Below are 23,586 nucleotides of genomic sequence, written 5' to 3'. Positions count from 1 at the left end.
TAAATACGGTCAATTTATTTGATTTGAGCTTGTAGTTGAAGCTGGGATCCATGGATGCCCCTCCGTCAAGTTTGAAGTAGAGGCGGGGCAGGATGCAGCGAAGCCAATTGGTCTCGCCTAGACGACCTGAGCTCGAGCTTTCCCCGCGACGCAGAGTCCATGTACTCCAACACACCTGACCAGATATCGGGACTGGCACCGAACTTTACAAAGACTGTGACTAAAAACATTTCATCGTAAGGCTGAACCTCCCCCCGGTGCATCAGTGACACAGGCACAGACGACGAGCAGAAGACTGATTTGCGACGGGTTGTACAGACCCGGTCCAGACCCTTTTTTACACTTTTTCGCTTCTCTGATGCCAACATCCCATTCATTGTAGCCACCCCGCCAAACAACCAACCGTATGTACGTTCATCGCCATCCCACGCAATCCCCCTCCGTCATGCTCGCAGCAGCTTATTAGAGCAAGCCCCCCGTGCCATCCGAAAAGGCTGCACGACGCGTGGTGAGCATTGCATTGCCTTGTGCCGCCCCAGATTCCAGATTCGCCAATGGCGCCAGCAAAAGGGCCATGTGAACAAGTCATCCCGCGCGCTTCCTCGCTGTACCCCGTACTGCTTTACTCACTTTATTGCCTCTTCCATACTAACTCCCAGCTCCAGCAGGCAAACCACGGCCAAGCCCACCCCTGCCAAAGGCAAATAAAATAAAAATAAGAAACCCGCTCACACACGGCTGGCTTGCCCTGCAGGTGAATGAAGCCAATCCCCTTCTGACTTTCCTCTTGTTCCCCTTGTCGCACATCCAGCCAGCCAAGCGGCAAAAGTCCAAAGCGTCCCGAGTATCTTGGCGCTGCTTCTTATTAGACCGACCTGGCGGCTTCTCGTCCAGCCTCGACAGTCACTTTCCTCCCATCTCCGCCTCTTCCCCTCCTACTTCCTCTGAGTCAAGCTCACTCCAGAATTTGACCCTCCTTCTGTGCGAGACTGTCTTACAGAGATCCAGAGAACTGTCAAATATCTCTTCAACTGACAAAAACAGACGATCTCAAGCCACCGCCACTTATTCTTCTTTCTCATTTTACCTTACCAACAATATACCGCCCACGGTCCTTGACCCCATCCAGCCATTCGCGCATACTTGATTTAATCTGCTACTGAGAGGCACCGCCCTGTCCAACCGCCATGGAAGAGGCACAAATCGCCATCACCTCCAACAAGGAGGAAATGGCCAAGCTGAGCAACGTGGATCAGGCCCAGCTCCTTCTCGCCCGCCTTATGCAAGGCGGCCAAGAAGACGTCGACACCTGCGAAGCTCTGGACCTCCTCACCAAGCTTCTCAACAATGACTTGCAGGCTTGCCAAAAGGACAAAACCCATAAGTCCATATGCAAAGTCTTCGACGACGACTGCATCGACAGCGTCTTCAGCTATCTCGACATGAGACAGGCCGAGCAAGTCCGCGGCCATGCCATCTTGACCGTCTCCGCGTACCTGAAGGCGGCCGGCGACGACGGCGCCAAGGCCCTGTCGCACTTCTTTTTCGACCGCATGAAGCGCGGCACTTACGACGACTACATTGTCGCCTTTTGTGTGGCTGCCGCCGTCTTTCCCATCGCACCGGATATCACGGCCGAGATGTTCCTTAGCGAGGGCTTCCTGGGAAGCCTGGGACCCTTGATGCGACGCAAGTGGAAGAGCCGAAAGGTCGAGACGGCATGCCTGGAGATGCTGAACGCCGCGTCCATGAACGCAAACTGCCGGGACGCGATTATCAAGTACTGCACCGAGTGGCTGGAGGAAGTGGTGGACCAGGACCCGAGCTCCATGTCATCGGCCGTCCACTCGGTCGACCCCGAAGTCGAGGGCACCCACGGATCCATCGCCATGCGGCGCCATTCGGAGGCGGTCCAGAACCTGGCGGCGGTTATCCTGGCCAAACTGAGGGTAGGCACTCTGAAGCTCCCGCTCGCTTCGCCCCCGGCGTTCGAACACCTATACTGGAAATGAAGCGGGGATGTGATTGTAGGAATGGGCTGGCTGACCTGAGGATTCAAGGCGGTACCTTCGTCAGCAAAGCCTGAGGGGGAAGGGGTGGAGGGCTCGAGGGTCTCGCTGGCCACGACCAGCATCGAGGACCTCGCCACCAAGTTCACGACTATGATACTAACGAATGTAGACCACGGGAAAAACCACGCCGTAGAGGGACTGGCGTATGCCACCATCCAACCGACGGTGAAAGAGGAGGTTATCAAGAACACGCCGCTGCTAAAAGACCTGGTCAAGATTCTGGCCGAGGCGCCGGCCAAGTCGACGACGACTTACGGAGCGCTCAGCATTTTCCAGAATCTCACCAGGTATCAGCCTGCGCTATCGGAAGAGGAGAAGAAAATGAACCAGCTGAAGGCGTATGCCAACGCTGGAGGGAAACTGGCGCAAGCCAACCCGCTGAATGACGACGAGCATACCGCCGCCAGGTGCAAAGCGGTGTTCAATGTCGGCCTCGTGCCGGTTCTCGTCACCCACAGCCGGAACGGATCGCTCGCCTCTTTGGCCATCATCATCAACATCATCTACGCACTATCTGTTTCCCCCGCTATTCGAGCTCAGCTGGCCCAGCAGGGTGCTGTTGTTCTTTTGATCGCGGCGTGGTCTGCCTTGCACACAACGGAACATGGAGCCAAGCGGATAGCGGCCCAGGCCCTGGCCAGGATCCTCATCAGCACCAACCCTGCGCTGGTATTTGGTGGCAATCGATCCAGGCCCATGAGTTCAGCCATTCGTCCTCTGGCTTCCATCATTAGACCAGACACGGCGGCTGAGCGACGAGATCTTCTTCCCACTTTTGAGAGTTTGATGGCCCTGACGAACCTTGCATCAACCGACGACGACACGCGAGTCAACATTATCCACACGGCCTGGGAACCTATTGAGGATCAAATTCTGAGCTCGAATAGCAAAGTGACCAAGGCCGCGGTGGAACTGGTCTGCAATCTTGTCCAATGCTACGAGGGCGTCGAGCTCTACGGCGGCGACAACCACAAGGCCAAGAATCGACTACACATTCTTCTCGCCCTCGCCGATGCCGAAGATGAGGGCACGCGCAGTGCGGCGGGCGGCGCTTTGGCATCGCTCACGGCCTTCGAGCCGGTCATCAAGGGGATCCTGAACCGAGAGCGCGGCGTGGACATGGTCCTCGGGCTCTGCGCGGACGAGGCGGAAGACATCCGACACCGGGGCGTGTTCGTGCTGTACAACATCCTGTCGTGCGAGGGTGAGACGGGCAAGGAGGCGCGCGCTAAGGTGCAGCTGGCCAACGGGCTGGAGATTCTCAAGGATTGCGCCAAGAAGAGCCGGAGGGCCGAGGTCGTCGAGGTCACGGTGTCGGCTTTGAAGATTTTGGTGGATGATGGGGGATCGTCGAGGATCGTCGAGGAGGTCGATTAGGTGGGAGGAAGTCTGCAGTTCGTTCACAAACACGGCTCCGGCTTTGGGGCAGAAGAATAAAGGAGCGCATGGTTTCTCATCTTACATGACTGATTTTCGATTATCCTGCAAAGTGATTCGTAGGTGCATGCCACTATTCAGAAATGAGTTCCAAGCGAATGCATGTGAAAGAGTAAGTTGATAGGTTACTTAATACCTTATATATGTTAAAATGCTTACTTTATTGAATGACTTTACCTAAAAATGAAAACCGCAATGCTCCGAGCTGATCTGATCTATCTCTATCTATCTACCGCAAATTCCAATTGCAAGGTAGCAACACGCTTCTTTTCTTCACGAGGTGAGCCCCCCGCTGTTCTTCTGCCTCGTCTCGCCCGCCGCCTCGAAGCCGACAATGTCCTTGCCTCCCTCGACATCATCTCCGAGCAGGACGCGGATGCCCTGGACGGAGCTGTAGCCCTCGCGGACCCAGGTGACGTTGTGGCCGCGGGCGGCGAGGCTGGCGGCGGTGGCGTTGTCGAAGGCGTACTCGACGGTGACGGTGTTGGGCATGAGCTGGTCGTGGAAGCGGGGCTCGCGGATGGCGTCGAGGAGCATGGTGGGGTTCTTCTTCTTCTTCTGAGGGGAAGCCATTTCGCTCTCGAGCAGGCGCCAGGCGACTTGGGCCGTCGAGCTGATGATGCGGCTCCCGCCCGCGGCGCCGTGGACGGCGTAGAGTTGACCGGGGGCGCTGGTGGCGTTGTTGGAGGAGGAGGAGGCCGAGGCGGTCTCGATGATGACGGGGTTGATGGAGCTCAGGGGCCGTTTGCCGGGGCGGACGAAGTTGGCTGGGGAGGGGGCGTAGCCGAACTCGTTGGAGACGCCGGGGATGCTGAAGTCGTTCATCTCGTTGTTGAGGATGACGCCCGTCGCGTTGACCATGATGAGGTTGCCGAACAGCAGGTTGACCGTCGAGGTCGAGGAGACGGCCATGCCCGAGGCGTCGGCCGTCACGACGTGCGAGGTGCCGTGGGAGGAGCGCGTGTACCGCGGCGGGTGCGTGTGGGTCTTGTTGCCGGTCTCGTCGTCGTCGACGGGGAAGTAGGCCTCGACGGGCTGGGTGGCGTTGTCGAGGATCTTGGACCGGGTCGCGGCGGCGTTGGAGGCGGAGAGCAGGCGCGTCTCCAGCCGGGCCAGGTCGGGGCCCAGGAAGTCCGGGTCGCCGAGCTCCTGGTGCGCGGCGTAGCCGAAGCGCATGGCCTCGTCGAAGCGGTGCAGCGTCAGGTTGGCGTCTACTTCGGAGGTGTGGTACCCCTCCATGGTCTTGAGCGTGTTGAGGCAGACGGCGCCGCTTGAGGGGGCGCCCGTCGAGAAGAGGCGGTAGTCGCCGTAGGTGATGTTGATGGGCTCGCGCAGGATGACGCGGTAGTCGCGCATGTCGTCGAGGGTCATGGTGCCGTTGGCGGCCTGCAGGGCGGCGATGGTGGCGTTGGCCTGGGCGCCCTCGTAGAAAACGTCGGCGCCGCCCTCGGCCACGGCGTCGAGGGTGTCGGCGTAGCGCTTGCGCGTCATGGTGTCGCCCAGCTCCACGCGCGAGCCGCCGGGGGCGAAGTCCTGCGCCCAGCTCGGGTCCTCGACCAGGAAGTCCCAGCCGGCGGCCTCGACGCCGTAGTCCATGTACCGCACCGCGTCCTCGGTCACCTCGAAGCCGTGGCGCGCGACGTGGGCGGCCGGGTGCACGACCGCCTGCCAGGGCAGACTGCCGAGCCTGCGGTGGGCCGCCTCGAGCCCGCGCAGCTCGCCGGGCACGGCGGCGGCGAGGCCGCCGAAGACGCTGGCCTTGGCGTCGTGCTCGAACATGCCCTCGTAGGCGGCGGCGGGCGCGGACTCGCGGTAGTCGATGACGGTGTGGTGGCCGTCGGCGTCGCGGACGAGGGCGAAGCCGCCGCCGCCGATGCCCGAGTGGTGCATGCCGATGACGCCGACGCAGAGCTGGGTGCCGACCCAGGCGTCGACGGCGTTGCCGCCGCGGGCCAGCAGGTCGATGCCGATCTGGCTGCAGGTCCGGGACTCGCTGGCCACGGCGCCGTGGGTGCTTCTCTCCTTAGCCGACGACTGCGAGGATTCCGAGTGGTGGGGGAACACGGCCTGGCCCGTTTGGTAGTCTGGCTGCTGCTGCCATGAGGGTTCATGGCTGGCGGCGGCCGAAGAAGCAGAGGCGAGGAGAGCGACGAGGCCTCCGTTTAGGGATTTGAAGAGCACTGTAGCCAGTGTGTCAGTTTTCTGTACTCTGCCATATTTTGAAACTTTTGCGCGCTTAATGTATAAGCGAACAAGTAGCATGCGACTTCTTACCCATCTTGGAAGTTGGAAACCCCTTACGGAGGCTTTCACGTTCAGTAGTTGTTCAGTGCAATCAATGCATGAGTCCACCGCTACGACGCACAAAGGAGTGGGAAAATCACGCTTCTTAATTCCAAAACGTTGGTTACTATCGGAAATGCCTACAGACTTCACCCTCGGCCAGGTTGAGCTGATATGAGCGGATGACAAATTGACGGATGGCCTGGCGTGCTCCCGAGTCGGCAAGCAGCAGGTACCTAATCGGAGGTACACTAAGTACACTAGAGATAAGATAAGCCCCAGGCCCCCACTAGACTAGCTGTGCTCCGCTGATGCAGGGACCCAGCCAATGACAGAAGCTGCTTTGGCAGCATTTTATTTTACTTGTCGCTTTTAATACAGCCAAAGGACGGACCCGATTTACATTTCAGATTCAGACTGGATGAAGAGTGAATGAGCTGGTATTGACTTGAAGCTGGTTAACAAAAACATCGATGCGAATTTCTCACCAAGGCCTATCGCGTGTTCTTCTGGGGGGCCGGTCTCTTCTTGTCACTTCTATTCCAGCTCGCTCATTTTCAGTCTCGGCCAGAGTTTGGAAGCGGAATATGTCAGATACTCTAGCTGCTGCTGCGGCACCCGCCGCCGCCGCCTCTGCGCCGCCACCCCAAGCAAAGCAAGATGCTCCTGCTGCTGCCGGTGGGCCCCGCCAACAGGGCAAGAGGCCATTCAAGCAGAATGGCGGTGGCCAAAACAAGCACAACAAGAAGAAGATGCGCAAGCGGGAACGCGACATGAAGTCGGGCTCTCATGAGGAAATCCTGGCCCTCGACATCAAGGCCCTGCTGGAGTCGCAAAAGTCGGGCGAAGGCGAAGATGCGTCAGCTGCCGCCGCGGAAGAGACCCTGCCCGAGCAGGGAAGCCACATCGACGTCGAAGTCGTCGAGCTCTCGTCAACGGGCGACGGTCTGGCCCAGCTCCCGGGCTCCAAGCAGGTCTACGTAGTGCCCTTCAGCGTGCCCGGCGACACGGTCAAGGTCAAGGCCTACCGCCACATGCAGGAGGGCTACACCATTGCCGACTTCATCTCCATCGTCAAGCCGTCGCCCCTGCGCGACGACTCGCGCATCAACTGCAAGTACTTTGCCACCTGCTCCGGCTGCCAGTTCCAGATGCTCGACTACGACGAGCAGCTGCGCCTCAAGCGCCGCATCGTCGAGAAGGCCTACCGCAACTTCTCGGAGCTGCCCCCCGAGCTCATCCCCACCATTCAGGACACCATCGGCAGCCCGCTCAAGTACGGCTACCGCACCAAGCTGACCCCCCACTTCGACGGCCCCTCCGGCTGGTCCCGGGGCAAGAACCCTTTCACCGCCCGGCCGCCCATCGGCTACATGCCCAAGGGCTCCCGCAAGACCATCGACATTGAGGACTGCCCCATCGGCACCGACGCGGTGCGGGTGGGCATGAAGAAGGAGCGCGAGCGGATGGAGACCGAGTTCAACAAGTACACCCGCGGCTCCACCATCCTCCTCCGCGAAAGCACCAAGCGCGTCCCCAAGGACGCCGCCCTTGCCGCCCCGGAGGAGACCCCGATACCAGCCGACGCCGTCGCGGTGGAGTCGGATCGGCATACGGACTACAAGACGTGCGTGACGGACAACAAGGGCATGTCGACCGAGTACATCGACGACTTCGTCTTCCACAACCCCGCCGGCTCCTTCTTCCAGAACAACAACTCCATCCTGCCGCCCTTTACCGACTACATCCGCCAGCACATCCTCCCCAAGTCCAACGCGGACCCTTCGTCCACCCCCATCAAGTACCTGGTCGACGCCTACTCGGGCTCAGGCCTCTTCACCATCACGCTGTCGTCGCAGTTCCAGCAGAGCGTCGGCATCGACATCGCCGAGCAGTCCATCGAGTACGCGCGCAAGAACGCCGAGGCCAACGGCCTGCCGCCCTCGCAGGCCAAGTTCATCGCCGCCGACGCCAACGAGCTGTTCTCGAGCCTGGGCGGGTACCCGCCCGACGAGACCGTCGTCATGCTCGACCCCCCGCGCAAAGGGTGCGACGCCAACTTCATCAACCAGCTGCTCCGGTTCGGGCCCAAGCGGGTCGTGTACGTCAGCTGCAACGTGCATACGCAGGCGCGCGACGTGGGGCACTTGGTTCGCGGCGAGACGGGCGAGGCTGCCACCGCCGCCGCTGAGGGTGGCAAGGGTGGCAAGAAGGTGCGGTATGATATCGAGAGTTTGATCGGGTTCGATTTCTTCCCGCAGACGGGGCATGTGGAGGGGGTGGCGGTGCTGAACCGGGTGGATGGGGAAGAGGGCGAGACGGACGAGATGAAGGATGTTGGGGGCGAGGCTGCGCAGGAGCCTGTGACACAGGCTTGAGGAGGTTTGGTCAAGATTGACTGGATGAGGTAGAACAATTGAAGCAAAGAACGGTGTTAGACTATGTGTGACTTGAGTGTAATGAGAATTAGTCAATACGAGGTGACTCTTGAGTGCCAACACTGTCGATGCGTTGAATGTGATCTGGATAGTTGTCGATTTGACAGATGTCCTTGTTTTACTTGCTCATGAAGATGACATCGTGACTCCGTGCCATCATCTTTCCGGTCTGCCTCATCACGGCCTTTTCACTCAGGGCACTATAGCAAAGCAAGGAGCCAAGAAACAAGCCGAGTGTGATGTATACAATGCCATTCACTCGACTCACCTTTCCAGGAACAAAGAGTTGGCTTCACCACACAATGTCTTTTTGCTGCTGCCTCCCTTTTCTATTAATTCAAAAGAGTCTACCCCGAATCTAGACCGGTCCAAATCACAGTCATCTCGCGAAGAAACCGAAAAAGCTACTTTACGCTGTGACACCTTACTACAGGAACTCTCACACCCAGTATTAACCAACACTTTCTCACCTAGCGCTACTTTTACCAAAAAGCAGCCATGCCGCCTCGATCCACCACCCTCGCGGTCGTGGGCTTCTACGCCATCTTCCTCGTCGTCGTCATCGGAGGCGCGTACCTGTTCTCCCGATCATCCGCCTTGTCCGACACCGCCTCGTCGACCGCCTCCTCCTCCTCCGGCGGCAGCGTCCACGAGAGCGGCTACGAGGCCGGCTCTGAGGGGAGCGACGGCTACGACAGCAGTACGATCGGCGAACCCGACGAGGAACGTGCGCTTCTGTATTACTATGCCTAAACGGGAAAACTGGCCACATTGTGGACGGCTTCTTATTATTAGACATGGATAACTAACGGAGGCTGCTAGAGCCATGGATTGAAGAAGAAAAAGCGAGTCCGGTAAGGTGGGTGTTGACCTATGCTGGCTAAGTAGATTTACCTTTTTGGGGTTCTTATGAGATTACTTGATAGAGCAGATGATTCGGGTCGAAGGCTGACTTACAGCTTACCCTTAATATATCTTGTTTCTCAGACTACTGTGTGTTCGTATCGTGTACTTGTGTGCCCGTGGCTGCTCCAAACCGACCCCGTATATCTATCTGAACGAAGGGAGACGATACTTCTTTGGTGATACATTTGCTCTCTGCCCCCTAGATTCGGCTTGAGAGGATATTCAACGAGTTCATTGGTGATGATGTGCGTGTGCTTTCTGTCACGATGAGGAAGCCATCAGGAAGCTTTTCATGCTGATGTCCTGTGATAGTGGCGAGCTACCAGAGCGTCTAGACAGGGACCCGTTGCCGAGCAAAATTTGCATTCTCGGCGTCGATTCGGCCCTGATGATGACCGGGATAGCACGCCAACACCCCCAGTAGCTTGTTGTCCGCACCACCATGCCCTGGGTGGCTGGCCCTGATGTCATGGCTCAGGCCCAGCGGCATGTGCCGCACGCCTGTTCGCTCTGCCAGGGATGTTCTGATTGTGACGCTTGCCAAGCGGCTTTGGGTGTTCGGTGTGTATTCCTTCCTGACTTGGTGTTTATTCTACGTTACCCCGATGTCTCACGAGAGAAAGAGAAGCCGTTTGTTCGAGAAATTCCCATTATCCCTCTATCCCAATGGGCTTTACCTTGAATGGCAAAGACGGAGGTGGTGAGTGCCGAGGTAAGAGAGACAGGGAGACGCAATGCCAGGTATGGAGGGATAGCGATGGGTATACCAGGCTGCGGAAGGGCGACACGCTGTCAGCGGACTGGGTTTGAACACGCAAAATTTGTTGTTTCATCGGTATGGTCCGTTGATACTCGTACATAGTCATGGCGTTACCCCTTAGAGCGGAGTAGGGTATCGTCTGAAGGGGGAAGAGGAGCAATAACGTCTTCCTTATCGCAGGGGAGGGGGCGTGGGCGCCGCCGCCTGTTTACTAGTCGATGTGCGCATCGGTAGACAATGTACGGCGACGTACTTCAGCAAGATGGGGTACAAGGTCGTGGAACTCGGTCTGGCCAGCAAGTGCAGCTCCTTAGGCCCACGCGCCAGGCTTTCCAACCCCGGTCGGATCATGTTGGATATGATTCGTGGCCCTATGGTGTCGTATTCCATGTCAAACCCATCCCCATTCTTTAGGTATTACATAATGGATCGTCCAGTGAAGTCACAATCGAGTGAATTACTATGTGTCCTATAGGCTACTCATGCTAAAAAAAAGAAGTAAGAAGCTTAGCAGGGCAACTCCACTGTGGCGTGCAAAACCCGATCTCTGCTTACAACAGCGCGTGCTTCTTCGGGATTCAACCAGGGATTGTTGACCAGTAAACGGCCTGAGCCGTGCTTACGCTCTGGATATTAAAGCCCGACGGTAAGTAGGATTCCAGGTCCCCGAGTCCAGTGGCGGTCTTGGAAAAGGCTGGGTGAGGCCTGGCCGTAGCAGATCTAGATCCCATCGTCAAAGCCGACCTCAGCCCGTTTGCATTGAGGTCGCTTTTCTTTTGCCCTCATTCAAGCTGTGATTCATTTCTGTCCTATCCATGCCCGACATGCGCACACATGTATTTGCAACTGCCGTCTTGTCGGTCTGTCGCACTACCACAAGCTCCCGCACAGGCAAATGACAGGTCGATCCATTGCAGCCGGGAAACGTCGGTGGCGTAGACTAGTCTGGGCTGCGCCAAGCCTCAACGTCGATCCTCAAGCATTAGTTTGCATAAGTGGGTGGTGGATGCAATACCTCAGTATGCACCGTCCTTTCCCAAGGTCTATACCTATCACGCCATCAGTATAGCGCCTCTGAAGACCGAAGACTGAAGACTGAAAACCTTCATGTCGCACATAGCCCTGTACTACCAGGTCGATCCTGCAATCCGCATCTGTAGGAATGTGGCTGCCAACAAGTATTATGCAGGATGCATCTGCACCGCCCCAACCCAAAAGCTCTTCGGCCCCGAGGTGAAACAGACCTCCCAGCCGTTGTGGCGTTTCCACGAGGGGTGTTCCTTGAAAGATATCGAGTCACTCAGGCTGTACTATTTTGGCTCTACATAGCACAGGACGTCAGTGAGGAAGTATTCAGCTGACCATGCCACGTTAGCCAATGAGATCATTCACGTTGCGGCAGATAATGCCTGCTGGTCAACACTGGATTGTGTCTGGTCGTCGACGGTGCTCCCCTATCCCTGATGATCTGCGCATAGGCCGTGTCTTCAGGGCCTTGCCGACATCGACAGATGAACAACGCATTCGCGTGAGATTGTCGGCGACCTGGAGAAGCCCGATTCTTGTTTTATGCAAGCTGCGTACGTGCCGAGGTCGGGGTTGAGAAGAGACAGCGGGGAGGCACCAGGCGTATCTGAGGTATAAATAGGGGGAAAGATCCTCTGTTCAAATTTCGACCCATCCCTCAAGTTCACCATCCAAAACTCCAACACATATCAAACAATACTCAACGTCTCACACAAGATATACCTTGCACCCACCCTTCACCACAATCCAAAATGCAGTTCTCCACGCTCCTCATGGTCGTTGTTGGCCTCGCCGTCACTGGCTCCAGCGCCGACTGCATCGTAAGACCTTCCCTTCCCTGTCTCATCGCATAACCAAATATCGCCAATCTAGACTGCCCCTCTGAATGCATCGTTTCCCCTCAAACTGTTTCAAGTACTGACGAGGAGCCCTCCGGCCTACTGTATAGCGAAAGGACAGGGGCGATGCATGCGGCCTTCAGCGTCCTATCAACTGCGGCCCGATCCCTGGCACCGACAAGCACAAGTGTTGCGTAAGTGATCGCTCTCCTTTTACTCCATTGCATTGAAGCACGGATATGGTTTGGGCTGACTCTGTGTACGTTGGGATCGAAATGTAGCAAGCCGCTGGACAGTGCCAGTAACTGGAGCATCTTGAATCGATCAGCCTTGGTGGGATCTGTTCCCACATCCCAGACGGAACTATACAGCGGGATAACCTGTGGTTCTCTCCCTTTCGGTGACAGGCGTGGGCTCGACTGTTCTGGCGTGACCAAGTTGGAGACTGGGTGCTCGAAGGAGTGGGAACGCGTTTCGTGGTAGCGTACGGACCACGATAGACATTCTTTTATGTTGAGACAGTATGAAACAAATAAAATTGATTGGCCATCAAGACTTCCCTTCATACCACCTGGCTGTGCAAACTATATCCTGCATGCTGGTTTGTTAGGAACACATCCGAGAGGTCATTAGCTCCCCGCGAAATGCATATGTTGACATCAGTCTGGCAGTTTCGTTCAGCCTTGTAGCATGGATACACGGGACGCCACTGGCCCCCAACAGCCCTCGGCCATAATTAGCTCATTATGCATGGGAGCTGAAACCTTAGTAGCCAATAACCGAGAGATGTTTAGATTTCCGGCCTGTTTGCTCTATGCTGGCTTTAAGTCAGCCTGGAATATCATGCGGACTCTGTCTTGGCATGCTGCCATTTAAAACGGTGTTGGCCGGAGTTGACAAGCTTTGTCGCGTTTCTTTTCTGTTCGATACCCACCCCCTGAGAATTCAACCTCACGCTATTGACCATGGAGTCCAACAGCCTTTGGCACATCGACGCATTTGGGCGTGTAGTTGAGATCGATAAGAAGTATCAAGCGGAAGAAATGTATTTGAGTCCTGTCGATGGGCGCCTGAAGCCGCTCTTTGTTCAAGGAATGAAGCACGACCCACACGAGCCTGGTGGTACTGAAGCCACGGGCCGGTGGCAGCGATGCGGACCGCCTGTCATGAGGGTCTCGCTGATACTTCGGCTTGTCCATTGGACTTATTCCTCCATGGTTGTGCTGAAATGGATCCCTTCTTGTTTGCTTCTCCTCCCAATGGTGAGCGGTCCTAACCCCCGGTGCCATGCTCCCGGGCCTATCCTGACGATTGTGTAGCTATTCTGGCCGCAAAACCTCGAGGGGACTTGGAGGAACAATGGAAACTACGACCAAGTGTGCGCCTTCGATCGCCAATACCCCAGAGTTGCGCGCAATCACAAGGAGAATCGTGACAGAAATGATGGTGATGCGACGCGCGAGCGCGAAAACGGAGAAGAATCTCTGCAGCCTCTACTCTCAGATGGACACATTGAGATGACATCTATTTCTCGCGCCTCTGGCGCTTCAGCTATCAACGATAATAGCAGCATCAAGGAAATACAGGACGACTACGATGACCTGCTTCCGCGCCATCTCGGACCACGCTTTCTCTGCTTCCTGCAGTACGATCCTAATGGTAATTTGACAGGATGTGAAACACGCCTCGTGGCTGATTGGGTTCGGGAGCATGGCGACGACTCTGATACAGACTTTGTGTTTCTGTCTTATACCCGGAAACAGTTCTGCGTGGCTACCAGTGAAGAACTGACGAACTGGGATGTTGATTCTACCACACGTGAAACGCTCTTCGGTATTGCGCCACAGGATCGCGAGATGCTGAGAGAGTATGGGATCAAGGCGGCTCTCGCAGCTGGAAAACATGCCTTCTGGCTAGATTTCGAATGCATTCGAGACGCCGATGGACTCTCCAAAGCCACGAGTCAGAGCTTTGATGTTTATCGCATTTGCGACATAGTCCGCGCTGCCCACTCCCTGGCTATTCTCGTCGGGCCGCCCCTCCAGAGCAGATATTCTCCTGCAACCGAACAGCTGTACAGTCCTGAGGCCCTTGCACAATGGCTTAGCGAATGGGGTACGAGGCTGTGGACGCTGCCGGAGATTCTGCTCATTTCTTCGGAGAAACGAGTCAAGATCTTTGTCGTCGACGGGCCCAGTACGCCGCTCGAGTGGGCCAAACGGCATTTCGCCTCCCGCTCAATCTGGCGGGACGCCAAGCTCGTCCGTCAGCTAATCGACCATTATGAATCCTCTATACACTTGAAGCCGCTGGAGCTCATCAGTATTGCTTTGGATTGTTTCACGAGGCGTTCGACGGAACAGTTCAACCAAGCCGATATTGTGTACGCCTTGATGGGGCTTTTACGACGTCGTCCAGCCGTCAACAAGTCGGACACGAGTTTCATAGCCTTTGCGCGACTCTCGCTCGTAAACGACACCGAATCTTTGCTTGAACGTCTCATTTGTTTACAGCCAACTCATCCAGGTTTGCCCTGGTATGACCAAGGGGACTTTTGGTCCTCCAAGCTCTGGGATGTCGAACCCACTTGCCAAGTTGCAGGCATCGTTGATGATGGAACAGTCACACTGGACAGCGCGTACGGGGCTACAATACAATGGGACTCTAGTAAGTCGTACCTGGATCTTTCTGCCTCAAGTCTTTTTTGTCCCCCGCTGATATCGGCGTCCAGTGGAACAGGTACATTTCATCAAGCGCTCAACCTTCATGAGGGCGCTTGCTAAAGTTGTTCTGCGTGGTGTCCCGGTATACCTCGTATTCGGGCTAGTCATGACAATCACCGGTGCAGCAATCAAACAGAACGGTTCTCCTACACTGCCGCTGCTGATCCCTGGAATCATCATTTTGATCCCCAGTGTGATCATATTGATCTTTGCTCCCGCCATGTTGCTCAACATTTACGACGGCAAGTTTTGGTCCACGCAGGCGCTATTTATCGGCATGGAAGGTGTGCCTTCTGAGCTCGGGTACGTCGAGAAGCGGCTGTTCGGCTCTGCCCGCGGTCGCCTCAAGTGGAGCGTTGCCGGGAGCCAGCTCTCGAGACACGAACTGTCACCTAAAGGCGAGTGCGTTGGTTTGCCACCACTCCTGGACAACAATGATCACCTGCCAGTATTCACACTGTTCGACACATTCTCCATGACCGCCGTGGCCTTCCGCTCGGCGCGGCCGCCCACATCGGTCGTGGTCTTTGGGCGCGAAGGGGGCATGCAACGCGCGGCGTTGTGCTCGTACGACTGGAAGCGCAATATATTCGCCCGCGAGCAGATCATCCGACTCAAGACGACGGTCTTGGACCGCATGCCCCGGATGGAACGGTTCCGTTTCTCGCTGGAAAGACAGCCCGCACCAGATAGCGCGCAAGGGACCAGCAGTTATTATCGCCCTCGGGAGCCCGTGGCCAAGCTGAACGTGGACTCATATACGGGCGGTGCGTTCGGGAAATGGACTACTGACGTGGCACTTCTCCCTTATATGTTTGTAAGTTGAACTTCCGTTCTTTTCTTTTCTTTTCGTTTCCTCTCATCTTTTTGTTTCTCCTTCTCTTGTTTCCTTCTGTTTTCTTTTGCCGAATCTCACGTGCTAACCATCTACTACTGTCATCAGGTCATGATTGATGAATTCGCGGTTGATGGCTTCGGCCTCATGTCTCTCGTTTACTTTTTCGGATTCCTAGTGGCCCAGCTATTCGTCCCCTTTTGCTTTAGACACATATCCATGCGTTATGTCACTGGAGGCGTCGGAATTTTAGAATGTAGGCTGAACAGATGGCCTCGTGCATTATCCTATCAGACATTGCTGACTGTAAGATCATAGATGTCATCTTCTTAAGTTGGGACCTCGTTCCGATCAGTGGTGTAATCGTATCGTACAAGACACAAAATGCCCTCTACTTATTGTTTGGTGTAGCACAGGGGCTGCTATCCTCCTCCTTTGTTTTCTTGACCCGCGAATGGTACGGGCCCACCAGTGCTGGCGCGTTCCGACTTCTGATTTGGACGTGCGGTCTGCCCCTATTCACCGGCATATGGAAGCAATTCATCGACCTGGGGCTGTCTTTATCGGACGGGTACTTCAGCTATGCCTTGACCTTGCACGTCGTCCGCCTTCTGCTGTCGGTGTATGCTTGCTTCTTCGTCGGTACGCCAGACCAAGTACATTGGTCAAATCTGCGGGATAGAGCGCGCTATGTGACAATGCAGTCGATGGTACATGATGATAGCGGGCCAACAAAAAAGGTAAGCCTCCCTCCCTGGACGTTTGCAGATATTATCTCGCTAACAACCGCGTCACGCGAAGCCACTGACAAGACTTTCGAGACTATTGAAACGGCCGCACACATGGCTCTTCTTCTCTCTTTCTTTTCTGTCGGCTGGCGTTGGTGTGATTCAAGTGGACGGACTCGAGAACCTTGATGCCCGCAGCCTGAGCTTTGTTACCGTTGCGCTCTTCCCGATCGCCCTGCTTCTCTTAGTCGGCATCGCTTTCCGAACGGCCCCCAAGTTGCGCGGTACGTTATTCCACCAGCTGTTCCTGTCCGGATACTCCAGTTTACTCACTAATAGCCAACCAACCGTACAGTGCCGGTTATACTACTGTTCCTCTGTATAACCTTTGCGCTCGCGATATCGAGCGACAACAATCTGGCCATCTCCAAACCGAGCCACTACCTCTTCGTCATGTTCCCTACCATGACTCAATTGTGTAAGTGGCCTGCTCGTCGTCCGATAAAATCTGCGGATCGTTGGCTAACACGCTGACAACAACAACAGTGGTCTGGGCGTTCCTGATAACCGAAACCCAAGAGCCGGCTTGGCGTGTCGAGACGCTGGCGGTCACGATGGGCGGCTACGCAGCTGGTCGGGTTGTATTGATTGCCGTCAAGGGCTGGAGGATGGTGCGTTGCGACTTTATTGACTGGCCGAACTGCCGCAGCGAGTTGAGCGACTGGTCATGGGAGACCCAGATCAGCTATCTTTCCGTCATGTTCGCGTTGGACGTCGCAGTCATTCTCGCTTGGGGCATCTACAAATGGAAGTCAGACCGCCACCGGCGGAGAGGTCGAGAGGTAGGTCTGCTTTCAGAGCCCGCAATTGGTGTTTTGGGATGAGACGGACGCCCGAAGTACCGGATTTGCCGCTTTCTACACTCTTTTCATGTTAGGCGGTAGTATTCCATTAGGATGACTTTTCGCGCTTTTCGATTTACAGGATTGGTTCTGATAGGTCGGTTCACGCTCTGGAACCCCTGGAGCAAATGAACGCCACCCACGTGAAGGCACGCATTGAATGGGTTCTAGCGCCCGCGTTCCCAGCCTCATGAAATCTCGTCTCTACTCTCTACTATGGTGTTTCCAGCTCATTCTCCGTGAAAACTCCAGCATTCTACCTCTCGCCATGCTCTTGCCACGTCTCATGGCCGGCCACGCGCTGTTCCGGCCAGTAACCGGGACCAAACTTCGTCCTTTAATCGGCCCCGCCGGCCGCATGATCCGGTGCTTCCAACACGACACCGGGCCCAAGCTTTTCCATGGCAGAACCCCCTTGCGATCTCACCGCACAAATGACGGTCTCATTTTCCCCTCTCCAATCCACAGCATCGGCCGCGACGATGTCCACGACGAAGGGGTGATTGACCACGACATAGAAAAGGCAAAGAGCGCGCTGATCGGGAATGACATAAGGAAGTGGCTGCTCCAGGACGACACGCTCGAGGAGGGTCTCTATTCTCTCCCTTATGATGCGATTTCCACGGCGGTCAAAAAGGCCATCAGTACACACCTCCTTCCTGACGCGAGTGAAGTCGACAACATCAAACTCGAGACGCTTTGCTGCGGGCCCTTTTCCGACGGGGTAATGCATGTAGTCGGTGGCGACGATTACGAGTACGAACCGGACGAGCTCTCCATCATGACATTCCGCTTTCCAGACCCCATGCAGGGCGGGTGTGATATGCTACTCTACCTCGGTCTTTGGCAAAACCCACACAGTTCTGGCGATGACGACGTTACCCCCTTGGAAGAAGACTTGGAACATGACAAAAGTTTGCATAGCATAGCAGATTTACAATACCGCGAACTGCTGAGATACGGCAACTACGACTGGAATAGGATGGAAGACGACGGAGGGAGGGACAACGACGAGCGCAGAGACGAGAAAGCGCGGAGGGTGACAATTACGGCCAGCCCCGCCCGTTTCACGACACGATACACCCCTGGGCTCCTACCACACGGCCCTGCAGGCGATTACGTGCTGAGGGGATGGCCGGGAGACTATCCTGCTGCCGTAGCCCGCGAAAAGGCCGCAAACCCGGGACAAACAGCCAAGAGAAGTAGGGAGAAGAGAGATAGGACGACTGGTGCAGACAGACATATTCCCTTATTACCGATTCATTGGTAGGTCGGGGTTGATGCTGGCTAGTTACATGCCATGGAACAATTCTATAGAATGCTTTGCCCTCATAATGATTTTTACTTGCATAACTATGTATGCTGGATATACTTTGCGGTTGCTCCGTGCCCCACAGTGTCTAGGCCTTTCGCACGCCCCCTACTTGATTTCCCCACTTCCGTTTTCATCATTAGACCGGAGCAGCGCGCTGCTTCAAGCGGCGTGTTGGCACCGGGCATGGTGTGCCAGTCAGTGCACCCGAAACGGATTTTATTATTGATGCAGGTCTGGGTCTACCTCATTCCTTCGTGCCAGACCCTTCTTTGACACGCTGCATGCATTCCAAAGCCTTTCTCGCCGCTCCCCTGGTGAACTCGTCCGATTCCTCCCTCTCGATTTCTCCCAGCCTACGCTCCCAATATGCCCACCGGTCCGTAGGACTCGCAAACTGCATAGCGTTGACGGGAATGTCCCTCTCGCTCCAGCTCCGCATCTCGTCCTCGACGAGCGCGGCGTACAGTTTCCCCCCGTCGTGTTCGATCCACCGGGCCGCCGCGGCGACGTGGAAGTCGAGCTTGAGCTGGCCGTCCGCCTGGCCGTCGTTTTCGGCCTCCCGGCGGTCCTCGGGGTCGGGTTTCCGCTCCAGGGCGGCGATGAGGTACTGGAAGGCCCGTTTCCACGGCAGCAGGCCGGCCGCGACCAGGCGCGCCGCCACGTCCTGCTGTTTGATGTAGACGCGGCGCCCGCGGCGCCTGGCGGCCTCGTCCGGCGCCCGGCGCGTCATCATGCCCGGCTGCATCCAGTGGGCGTCGGACCAGACCATGGGGAAGAAAGGCAGCGAGGTCCAGAGCAGCGGCTGGTCGTCGTCGTCGTCGAGGGCTTCGCCGCGGTGGATCGGATCAGGCACGCGGGATACGGCGCTCAGGAGCGCTACGAGGCCGGGGGTGCGGCCGGGAGGCCACTCGATCAGTGCGTCCACCAGTAGGGCCCATAGATGACACAGTGCAGTTGCGTCGTCGGAGTACCCTCCAAGTTCTGGCACGGGGGAACCGGAGATGGGGCGGGTGATGGCCTCGGCGGCCGCGTCGGCTGGAAGCTCTCCGTCGTGGTATAACCGCAAGACTCTAACTTCCTCTTCGTAGAAGGATGCGAGGGCTTTGTTTTGGGTCTTTTGGCGACGCTGGGATAGCTTGGTGTCAAACCACGACTGGGGAACGTCGGACAAGTCCTCGGGAAGCAGTATAGTGTCGTTGAACGTCTCAAGACTCGGGAGGGACTTGTACTACATCCGAAACGTTGTGGGGAAGGCTTCTAGACTGATGCCTAGATCTGCCTAGACACTAGACGCTGATTGGGCAAGAATGTAGACACGAGCTCCACTTGTATCACCTGCAGGAGATTAAGTATGCGACTATATCTTCCCCGGCGCCCTTCTATCGGGGCTCCTTCTTCCTTTCAGCTAACAACCCAACGTCACGATGGCGCACCAACACATCTTGGTCACGCCGCCCTCTGAGGACGCCATCCTCAATGACCTCGTGGACCATATCCGCGCCTGGAACGCGCGCGAGCCGCAGTACATCGGCCTGAACAGTTGGAACTTCGACGGCGAAATCCCGCTGCTGCTCAACCCGCGGGAAGCGCCCTTTGCCTGCCGGGAGCCGCCCGCCGTGTTCGAGGCCATCAACGCCCAGTTCTCCGCCCAAGTGCACGCCATCTTCGGCGTCCTGCAGAAGTACGAGGCGCTGGCCGAGACGGAGCCGGGCCTCATCCGCCAGGCCGACGGCCTGCAGCCCGCGATCCGCGTCAACAACCAGTCCTTCGACATCTACCCGGCCTGCCAGCACTGCGCCTACCACACCCGCCGCCTCACCGTCCGGGACCCGGACCGCCTGCCCCTGCTCCGCCGCGTGCGGCGGCTGCGCGTCTGCCGCGGCTGGACCCTTTCCGACGGGCCGGGCCGGGGCTCGACCCACATGCGGCCCGCGTCGCCGCGCGTGCCCCTCGACCTCGCCACCCGCTGCCCCGACCTCCGCGAGCTCGACTGCCCCTGGCTGTGGGAGCGCCTGCCCATCGCCTTCGCGTCCCGGGCGCTGCGCCAGTTCGCCCGCGTCTGGGAGGGTCCCTGGCGCGACTCCCGGATCGAGTTCGCGCGGGGGGTGCGCGATGTGCTGCCCCGGCTGCCGGCCTCGCTCGCCAAGGCCCGCCTTTGGTTCTGGTGTTTCAATGTCAACGGGGGCGACGCGGACCAGGCGGAGCAGATGCCTGATCTCGTCGGCACGTCGTCGTCGTCGAGTTCTGAGTTTGGAGGCAAGGACCCGGTGTCTCTTGGGTTGCGGGATCTGGGTCGCCGGCTCGAGGAACTCGACGTCCGCGCGCTCATCACCCCCGACCTTTTCGCGACGGGACGTGATGACGATGACGACGAGGGTGCCACAGATGGCAATTTGCCGTCGTGGCCACGAATGCGGCACCTCAAAGTCGAATTCCACCCGTGCGCGCCCGACGGCCGCTGGTACTTCTCCGGCCCGCGCGGCGAAGACCCCCACGCCGCCGCCGGGGGGTTCGCCATCACGACGGAGGCGCACTACCCGCCCACCGACGACGACGGCCTCCACGAGTGTGACGAAGGCGAGGCGACGCACGCACTGTGGGCCCGCGAGCAGGAGGAGCACGAGCTGACGAGGTGGGAGGAGGACATCTGGGACACCCGCGCGCCCGACATGTTCCGCACGCGGCCCATCGCGGCGCGCATCGAGCCCCTGCTCTTGGCGTTTGCCTCGTCGCTGCGGCGGGGGAACATGCCCCTCCTAGAGGACGCCGAGCTGTTCGCCTGGCTTGCGTGGCGTCCGTCCAAGGCGCGGGCACAGACGTACAAAGGTAGCGAGGATGCGCCGCCTTGTTTGGACGAGTTTGAGGACCAGGGCGCAACCATGCAGTTTCGATGGGGGGTGCGGTACGAGGCGCCGAAGGGCGGGGCCGGGAAGGGGAAGTTGACGTGGCAGGTGGGCGAGGACTGGAGGCCGGGGGACGATGTGCTCAGGGCGTTTGAGGACCTGGTAGGCGGGGATCAGGAGAATATGGAGTGGAAAACGTTCGAGTTTGTGGACTCGAGGGATTTTGGCGATGCGTTTATCGGTTAATGCCTGCACCGTGAATCGTAGCCGTGCGGGCCACACTAATATCGGTCACATCAGCCCGCTTATTGCTGTCCTTTGCCTCTTCGGACATGTCGGCTGCAAAGATCAACGCAAGATGCCTCATCCAGCCACTAGTTGGTCGGGGAGTAATGCAAATATATGATAGTAGTACATATAGCCTTTAGCCAACATCAAATCAATATCGGACGAACGTTAAAGCCAAACTCAATTTCAACCCCCGTGTTTCTTGTCATGCATGCCGAACGCAAATATGCGCAGCGCCACGAAGCCTAATGCCTGACACGAGAAGGCACATGTTAGACATCCTGCCCCTCCAATTCTCTCCGAGTCCACTGCCACACCCTAGCTCCCAGCCCCTCATCCAGCATGACGCCCGATGCCTCGGGGCGGTAGCCGACAGGCTCGTAGTGAGCCCCGTTGACGACATCCTCATCGCACGCCGTGGCGGCCCAGAGCTGGTTCTTGACGCCCTCGGCCACGGGCCGGACCACCTTGGGCACGACCGTCTTCTGCAGCCCCGCCATCTGCTCGTCGCCGGGCTCGCGGGTGAAGAGCTGGGTGTTGACCTCGCCCGGGTCCACGGACAGGATGACGAACGGCTTCTTCCCCTTGTTGGTGTTGGTGCCGCCGTGCTTGGCCACCTCGCGCGCGTACAGCATGTTGGCCGTCTTGCTCTGGATGTAGCGTTTCACTGGGGTGACGGCGCCGCCGAACGGGTCCTTGAGCGTGTCCAACTGGATCTGCTCGGGCCCGGCGTACTTCCAGGCCGACGAGGCCATGCTGACGACGCGCGCGGGGGTCCCCGTAATGGTGGAGGTATGTTGTAGCACGGGGGTAAGGAGCTTCAGCAGGAGGGCGTGGCCGATGTGGTTGGTGCCCATCTGTATTTCATAGCCCTCAGCTGTTGCCTTGGGCGGGCATCCCATAACTGTTTGGAGGGGATGTCAATATCGAATCTTTATGGGTGTAGATTGAGTAAAGTGCTGGTCACGTACGCCCAGCATTCAGCATCAGAATGTCCAGTCTGGACGACGACGCCAGGAACGTCTTGGCAGCTTTCTTGATCGAGGCGAAGGAGCTCAGGTCCATCTCCAGGAAAGACACATTGGCATCGGGTACTTGACGGTTGACCTCGGCAACCGCTTCGTTGCCCTTTACAGAGCTACGGGCGGCCATATAGATCATGGCCGGGCTGTGTTTGGCCAAGTCTAGGGACGCCTGCTTGCCTAGGCCGCTGTTGGCGCCTGTGATGAGGATGACCTTACCCTTGAGTGAGGGGATATCGGTCTCTGGGATGAAGTCGATGCCTTTTGATGCGGCCATTTCTGAACTTATGCGGAAACCGGAATTTTGGAAAGGAAAGGTTGAATGTGCTGCCAAATCTGGGAATCGGAACCACTAGATTCGATTGAAGCAGCGTACTTGCTGTTACTTATAGCCAAGTCCACGACAACGACCGGCGCGTCGCACACGGGGATAAGCGTTTGAATCCGTCAGCCGCATCGTCACTTTCCAGCTTCTTGTTGCGGAAACCCAAAAGCCCCTGACCGTTGGCGTATGTGGATTCTTGCAGCCAATCAGACGCACCCGTTTCCGACACGGCCAATCAGGCGTCGAGGATTCCGATGCGCCTAAGTCTAAAGTACAGCTCCCCAGTCAAACGTCTCCACTAGTTAGAAGCTGAACATAGTAATACTTTTGAACATTTTTAGGGGAGGCGGTTTGAACAAGGAGTATATGGAACAGTAAACGCTGCTGTCTCTTGATACGGTACGTTTTATTCCAGCAGTTACTTACCGTACGGCGTCAAATGCGGGTCATGTCTTTCACCCCACCAGATCGTACTGTATTATCGCCTTAACATGTGGAGTTCAAGGGATCCCTGCGGCGATCCCGAGAGGCCCGGCACCTGGGAATGAATGCATGACGAGGCCGTGACGACATCGATTGAGATCTCTCAACGTCTATTACGAATGAAGCTGATTTGTGCCACCGGAGATCTTCGCACATGCATTGCGACTCACACGATTCCCATCTCTCATACATAAACCCCACCCAGCGTCGTGCAAAGTCTTACCACCACTTCATCTACCTAATCATGTCACGACCAGTGTCCTTACTCACTTCAAGACTCACGATCCGTTCTGGCCTACAACTTTCCCCCACATCAGTAGCAACCCGGCTTGTCAACAGAGCAAACCATATTCGCGCTTTC

General features: G+C 57.0%; 8 protein-coding genes across 8 annotated transcripts; 5 read left to right on the top strand and 3 right to left on the bottom strand.

Moving 5' to 3' along the window:
• Positions 1–1,187: 1,187 nt before the first annotated feature.
• Positions 1,188–3,449, top strand: PG985_009700 (uncharacterized protein; the record flags this gene model as incomplete). Its single annotated transcript, XM_066829468.1, has 2 exons — positions 1,188–1,949; positions 2,061–3,449. 2 exons carry the CDS (start codon positions 1,188–1,190, stop codon positions 3,447–3,449), a joined length of 2,151 nt encoding a protein of 716 aa, XP_066684380.1.
• A 333-nt stretch (positions 3,450–3,782) lies between these two features.
• PG985_009699 (gamma-glutamyltranspeptidase) lies at positions 3,783–5,787 on the bottom strand (the record flags this gene model as incomplete). Its single annotated transcript, XM_066829467.1, has 2 exons — positions 3,783–5,689; positions 5,784–5,787. The coding sequence occupies 2 exons, from the start codon at positions 5,785–5,787 to the stop codon at positions 3,783–3,785; spliced, it is 1,911 nt and encodes a 636-aa protein (XP_066684379.1).
• Positions 5,788–6,265: 478 nt separating this feature from the next.
• On the top strand, positions 6,266–8,170 carry PG985_009698 (uracil-5--methyltransferase; the record flags this gene model as incomplete). Its single annotated transcript, XM_066829466.1, has 1 exon — positions 6,266–8,170. One exon carries the CDS (start codon positions 6,266–6,268, stop codon positions 8,168–8,170), a length of 1,905 nt encoding a protein of 634 aa, XP_066684378.1.
• Positions 8,171–8,728: 558 nt separating this feature from the next.
• PG985_009697 (uncharacterized protein) lies at positions 8,729–8,983 on the top strand (the record flags this gene model as incomplete). The annotated part of the gene is made up of 1 exon (XM_066829465.1): positions 8,729–8,983. The coding sequence occupies one exon, from the start codon at positions 8,729–8,731 to the stop codon at positions 8,981–8,983; it is 255 nt and encodes an 84-aa protein (XP_066684377.1).
• Positions 8,984–12,726: 3,743 nt separating this feature from the next.
• Positions 12,727–18,219, top strand: PG985_009696 (uncharacterized protein; the record flags this gene model as incomplete). Its single annotated transcript, XM_066829464.1, has 9 exons — positions 12,727–13,023; positions 13,081–14,428; positions 14,493–15,301; positions 15,428–15,575; positions 15,638–16,202; positions 16,246–16,331; positions 16,403–16,525; positions 16,594–16,889; positions 17,179–18,219. 9 exons carry the CDS (start codon positions 12,727–12,729, stop codon positions 18,217–18,219), a joined length of 4,713 nt encoding a protein of 1,570 aa, XP_066684376.1.
• A 289-nt stretch (positions 18,220–18,508) lies between these two features.
• PG985_009695 (uncharacterized protein) lies at positions 18,509–19,033 on the bottom strand (the record flags this gene model as incomplete). The annotated part of the gene is made up of 1 exon (XM_066829463.1): positions 18,509–19,033. One exon carries the CDS (start codon positions 19,031–19,033, stop codon positions 18,509–18,511), a length of 525 nt encoding a protein of 174 aa, XP_066684375.1.
• Positions 19,034–19,688: 655 nt separating this feature from the next.
• On the top strand, positions 19,689–21,353 carry PG985_009694 (uncharacterized protein; the record flags this gene model as incomplete). Its single annotated transcript, XM_066829462.1, has 1 exon — positions 19,689–21,353. One exon carries the CDS (start codon positions 19,689–19,691, stop codon positions 21,351–21,353), a length of 1,665 nt encoding a protein of 554 aa, XP_066684374.1.
• Positions 21,354–21,667: 314 nt separating this feature from the next.
• On the bottom strand, positions 21,668–22,694 carry PG985_009693 (uncharacterized protein; the record flags this gene model as incomplete). The annotated part of the gene is made up of 2 exons (XM_066829461.1): positions 21,668–22,299; positions 22,367–22,694. 2 exons carry the CDS (start codon positions 22,692–22,694, stop codon positions 21,668–21,670), a joined length of 960 nt encoding a protein of 319 aa, XP_066684373.1.
• Between the last annotated feature and the right edge of the window lie 892 nt (positions 22,695–23,586).

The sequence above is a fragment of the Apiospora marii genome (assembly GCF_038362585.1).
Source record: "Apiospora marii strain CBS 49790 chromosome Unknown utg000005l_segment0_segment0, whole genome shotgun sequence".
In the NCBI taxonomy this organism is placed as follows: Eukaryota; Fungi; Ascomycota; class Sordariomycetes; order Amphisphaeriales; family Apiosporaceae; genus Apiospora; species Apiospora marii.
The sequence above is the reverse complement of the archived record's forward strand: the minus strand, read 5'-3'. Positions and strand labels throughout refer to the sequence as shown.